This window comes from Morus notabilis, unplaced genomic scaffold, assembly GCF_000414095.1.
Source record: "Morus notabilis unplaced genomic scaffold, ASM41409v2 Scaffold29, whole genome shotgun sequence".
Lineage (NCBI taxonomy): Eukaryota > Viridiplantae > Streptophyta > Magnoliopsida > Rosales > Moraceae > Morus > Morus notabilis.
The window spans coordinates 8,371-14,258 of record NW_010363504.1 but is presented as its reverse complement, the minus strand read 5'-3'; the positions used below and the strand labels follow the sequence as shown (position 1 = coordinate 14,258).

The 5,888-nt window shown below is 32.8% G+C and overlaps 1 protein-coding gene across 1 annotated transcript in view; it reads right to left on the bottom strand.

Annotated features, from left to right (window-relative positions):
• Nucleotides 1-2,410, bottom strand: part of LOC21392709 — a 2,830-nt gene extending 420 nt beyond the window's left edge. The window contains exons 1-2 of the mRNA XM_024169701.1: nt 1,586-2,410; nt 1,302-1,456 (exon numbers count right to left, since the gene is read on the bottom strand). Coding sequence (XP_024025469.1) covers nt 1,302-1,456; nt 1,586-1,838 — 408 coding nt within the window. The 5' untranslated portion in view covers nt 1,839-2,410. The remainder of the gene's footprint in view (nt 1-1,301; nt 1,457-1,585) is intronic.
• Nucleotides 2,411-5,888: the final 3,478 nt, after the last annotated feature.

Here is a 5,888-nt window from a genome sequence, read left to right as displayed (position 1 = left end):
TATATATATATATATATATATATATATATATATATATATATATATATTCCATGCAAACATGACGCACTAGCGTGAGACAATGACCACTCATTGACAAATGCCAATGACTCATTGGTATCTTACATTACAAAGAAACACGTTGCATTCTTGTTCTAAGGAGAAAATATAGCCGGTCCATTTTAAAAGGAGTCTTTTTTTTTTCCTTCTAAATAAAATATAAAAAGAAACAGACCTAAGACTTCGATCTGACATCAAATCCCCACACAATATTGTCAAATAGAACAATTAAGCCAAATTAATATAATTATTATCCTAAATAACAAATTGTTTCTGATCCTTATTATTATTATTATTATTATTTTTTGTAGAATTAGATCAAGAGATCTGTAATAAGGGTATATAACGTAAAAGATGCATGTAAAACATTTTTTTAAGGAATGTGAAACACCACATTTTTTTGATGGGCTTGAAAGACAACTTTTATAATCAAATTAAAATCATATTAAATTACAATATAATAATTTATAATAAGACTAATGGAAATCACACGCACACGCACCGCCATAAAATTTACTATTATTTTCCCAAGGAGGCATATTGCAAAGGGGTTCTTATTTTCCACTTTTTTTTTTAAGTTACATTCTTTTTAATCCTTTTTCATTTCAATCTGGTACAAGTTGGAATTTTTCTGACAATGGTAAAGCCGTGTTTCCTTACGAATGAAATCCCAATCGCCTCGAGATTCGTGTTTCAAACAAAAAGCGCAGATTCTTCGAATTAGAGACGATCGGCACTATCCACCGCTCAGATTTTTGCAGATCATGGTACAGTCATTTATTTATTTATTTGAGAAGAACGGAAGATGGTACACAGATATCGGCTGTTTCTTCTTCTCTTCCTTCTCTTTTTATTTTTTAAACAATTTAACTGTTTATTGTAACTACTGGGTTTGGGGACCCTACAGATGCTTTTATGCGATGAGATGACAAATAGCAAAAGGATGAAGACACCTCTCAGAGAACCAGAAAAGACGCACTATCTATATACCCATCTAAATTTACCCAAGAAGATAACACACACAAAGAAACAAACAAAATCTAGCACCTCATGATTAGTGTTTAGCATGTTCTTTAATGCTACATGATCAAATGTCCAAAATTTCCCAACAAATTTACCTAATCAATTCACACCAATTTGTTACATGATGAACACATCAAAACTATTAAAACCCGTTTAATTTACGCGTTTAAAGTTTCTCTTAACGATTCTTTCACAGAATTTGAATAAAAAAGAGAAATTACCTTGAAGGAATTGCAGTTATCAGGTTTGAGACTCCGACTAGTGGGACCAACATCCGATGAGTCTTTCTTCCTCAAGTCGAGGCCAAGCCCTCCTCTTTCCTTCAGCAACCTCCCCAGTTTCACGCACTTTTTGGCTGCGAACTCCTTCAATACATCTACTCCCACACTCCACCCAAACATTTAAAAAAGAAAAAAATGCGATTAAATCAAACATCAATTAACCAAAGCTCAAACGACATGTCATGCAACTAAAAAGGTTGATTAATCGCATGAAGTACTACTACCTTCGAAACTGACGAGGCGATAGACGTGGCCGATGAGGAGCGTGTCGTCGGGGCGGAGAAGCTTGAGCTGCTTCAATGGCGTACCCTTCTCCGTCTTCATTGTCGGCGACGTAACAACCAGAGCCACGTAATGCCCGGGGTTCTTCGTCATCACCTCGTTGGCGCTCACCGACCAGTAAATCCTCTCGATCTTCGCATTCCCCGGGTGCTGAATCACCACCGTCGCCGCCTCCGCCGCCTGGCAGTTTCCCATATTCTCAGATCAAAACCAATGTTATTCTGTGATTTTCACTACTACTGCCCCTTCTTCTTATAAAACCCACTAATGCTCTGTTTCTTGGATTAAATAGAGTTATGGGCAAGAGCTAGTGACGATGTTGATGGGAATGGGGAGAGAGTATATCGAGGTGATCTATATAATATAAATTATTAGGGAAGGTCCTTAACTTCAGCCATTAAATGATCTCTTCTCTTCTCTTTCTTTTCTTTTCTTTGTTTTCTTTTTTTCTCTGTTTCACGTTCACCGACGCACGTCAAGAAAAGGAAGGGATGTGACAAAGAGGCAGAGAGAGACCCAGAACTAAATTAACACCGAGTATTAGTGCTACTTCTGGTCCAATTATGGAGAACTGAACCAAAACTTTCAAAGGGGGTTCTTTTTATTTTTTTTTTGGAAAATGAGTTATGAGAGAGAGTGTGGATTGAGAAATGTTTGGTGTGAGTGTGGGTGTGGGTGTGTGTGTGTATATTACGACATCATTATCATCGTTAATAATGGTGGAATTTTGTTTGGAGACGTGTTGGATCTGCAAAACCCACCTGGGGTTTGCGTCTACTCTACAGGAGAATTGAGAGAGAGCCTTTATAAACAGTGGAATTTGGCCGGGACCCACTGTGATGATTTAGGGCATGTTCACTTCGTGAATTCGAGTTTTTAATTCGAGTTGAGATGTGATATTTTTTTAGAGTTTTTTACTGTAATAAAAAAAGTTAATGTGACATTTTTTAAAAATTTTTTACTGTAAAAATCTAAAACTGAAAACTCAAATCAGTAAAATAAATGAGGTTTTAATAAATTCTGATCAGTCGTCAGTACACGTGTTGACGATTGATGGTTGGCCGTTGGTGTTTGCTATTTATTCGTGATAATTACGCACTGATAACCCTAAGCTGAAAAATGGTACCGTGGATATTTGATGAAAAATTAGTTATTTATTTACAGGAAATTTTTTCCATAATCCGTGTTATTAGTAATCTTAATTTTTTATAGTTAGATCTAATTAAAATTATAATAAATTAAAAGAATATACAAAATTGGTAGATTTTAATACAAATTTAACTATTAAAAAATAAAAGACTATCAAGTCTATGTTTTACAGATTATGAGAGAATTATGGATAGTCTGTTTAGTTCGTTAATTTAAGTTTATAATTCGAATTGAGATTTAATTTTATGTGAGAATTTTTTAATGTAATAAAAAAATTAAATATAATTATTTTTAAGAATATTTTACTGTAATAAATTTTAAATTTTAAATTTAGATTAGTGAAGTGAACGAGATAATATTTTATTGTTTTTTCCTGTTATTTTATGTTATTCGTTTTAATTTGGATGCTGACGAGGACACCTTTTTTTGGAATATTGGATGGGACTGAAAGACGGGTGATTCCACCTATAGAGCTGGGATTGACATCTCTGTCCACTCTCCCCCGTAAATAGTTAATGCTATTTTATATTTTATGATATCTTTTCTATTCATGAGTACTATTGGTACATATTGATCTAATTTTTTATTTTAGAAAAGCAGATCAGTATGTACCAATTTGATAAAGCAAATAGTATCCTCTTTAGAAAATAATATATAGGGACTCATTTATCATTCATTTATTTCAACCATTTAAATTTTTACAGTAAAATTTTTTTAAAAAATGTCACATTTAATTTTTTTTGTTACAGTATAAAATTATCAAAAAATATCACATCTTAACTCAAATCTGTGAAGTGAACGATGCCTTAATTTACTGATTTAAATTTTTAATTTGAATTAAGATATAATTTTACGTGAGATTTTTTTATTATAATAAAAAATATAACTGTTTTTTAGAACTTAAAAAATTAAAATTAAAATTTAAATCGGTAAAATAAATGAGGCCGAGAACTCCGCATGATCAACTAGCTAAGAATTCTGGTGGTCAAATTACACCACACCGTTGGTTATGAAGCATATACAACATGAAAATTTTCACCAAACCTCCTGAGTTCGTACTAATATTACCTTACATGGTCATTGTTAAAATATGGAGCCGCACTTTGTTTAAATGGTTTAGATAAAGAAAAATGATTGGACTCATTACTTATACTAAACACTAGTGAATATGGCGTTCAATATCATTGATGTTTTATAACATTTTTCTCATGCAAAATGGTGGCGACACCAAATATACATGATGGACCGCAATTATTAAAGGAGTCAAAAGTGGGATCGTATCTAATCACTCTTTGTTAATTTTATATTGTTTTTTTTTTATACCAACGACAAATCCTTACCAAAAACGAGATTGAGTGGAGGCCATTTCTTGTTTTGTGAGATGAGAAGATCATAAAAAAGAGAAACCAAATGGTAACAAAATTATCTCCAACTTTATGCATTTAAGAAAAAGCAAGCTAGAAAGTGGCACAGGTGTTTTTCTAGTACGAGAGGTTACCGGTCAAACATGCAATTGATGGAGGGTGAAATGCCATCACCTCCAATAACAACAATAGTAAATAATAATGAAGTTGCACCAGATTAGTCGTTACACTTGCAATGAGCCAAAAGAGCGAAAGGCCATCCCACCCAACGTCGCGCCCACTGCATATCCACAAAACATGACCAGCGTTTTCTTTCCGGTAATGATCATTTAGGTCTCATTCATTTTGTAGATTCGAGTTTTTAATTCGAGTTGAGATGTGACATTTTATGAGAGATTTTCACTGTAATAAAAAAAGTTAGATGTGACATTTTTTTGAGAGTTTTTTACTGTAAAAACTTAAAAATAAAAATTCGAATCGGTGAAATAAACGAGTTTCTAATTTTATGCTTGGTCCACGTCACTTTCCCTCTCTTTCACATTACCCTTTTGGCTAATTTACAGAGCGAGGAACATTAGATCAGACCTCAGTGGGCTGAATTAAGCACATCATGATGTTATCATCTTCCAAACTATAATATAGTGTTTGGCAGATTCTCCACCAAGTAAGTAGGAGAATGCCACGTGTCCTCGGTTGATCTTTTGACTAGGATTGAGGTTTGTGACTAAAGACGTCGATTCGCTAGACCGATGCTGCTTGGAAACCTCGACATATAGAGATTTAGATCGAGATAAAGAGAAGTTGGTGGCATGTGTCGGCTCAATAGAATAGTTATAGTCCAACACGTGTAATCATGTCAGGGCGATCGATGCAGAGGATCAGAGGCGCCACGTGTTGACACTCGCGTAGTAAATAATAATAGCGAACATGTCATGGGATGAAATCTTTCTTAGGCTTTTTCAAAAAAATGAATGTTTGAGAAAAATCATAAACCCGAGAAAGATGTGACGTATATAACTAAGATATTTAGACCCCGTTCATTTCGTCAATTCGAGTTTAGTTACAGTAAAAAACTCTCAGAAACAGTTACATCTAAATTTTTTATTACAGTAAAAAACTCTCACATAAAATCACATCTCAACTCGAATTACAAACTCAAATCAGCGAAATAAACAGGCCCTTAACCTCTCATATAAGCAATTTTTCACCGTCTTATTTTTATCCTACCAAAATCTATCCATATATAAATGTTTGGCTTGACTTAAGCTTCAGAGTTTCAACTGCAAGCACGCACTCTGAAGGTAGAGCAGTCAAAGGTTGGGTTTGGTATTATTTTTTACTCCTAAAATCAGCTTCTGCTTATAGTAAAAATTAATTTTACAGCAGAAACTGATTTTAGTGTTTAGTAAATCTCATCAAAAGTACTTTTTAAAGAATTTTTAAAGAATATACAGCTAAAATCAGAAAACAGCCCAAAGGCAACTTTAGCTTTTAAATTATGTGGAAATCAGCATAGTACAATTAATAAAACTTTCATAATACCCATAATACTCCTAATGAAATTTAAAATTTATAATCTTTTCAATCTAAAATTCAGACTCATAATATAATATAATAATACAATAATATAATAAATATAATATAATATAATATAATATAATATAATATAATGTAATAGTAATATTGTAACAAATAATATCATAATTATATTAATAACTCTAATATTATTATT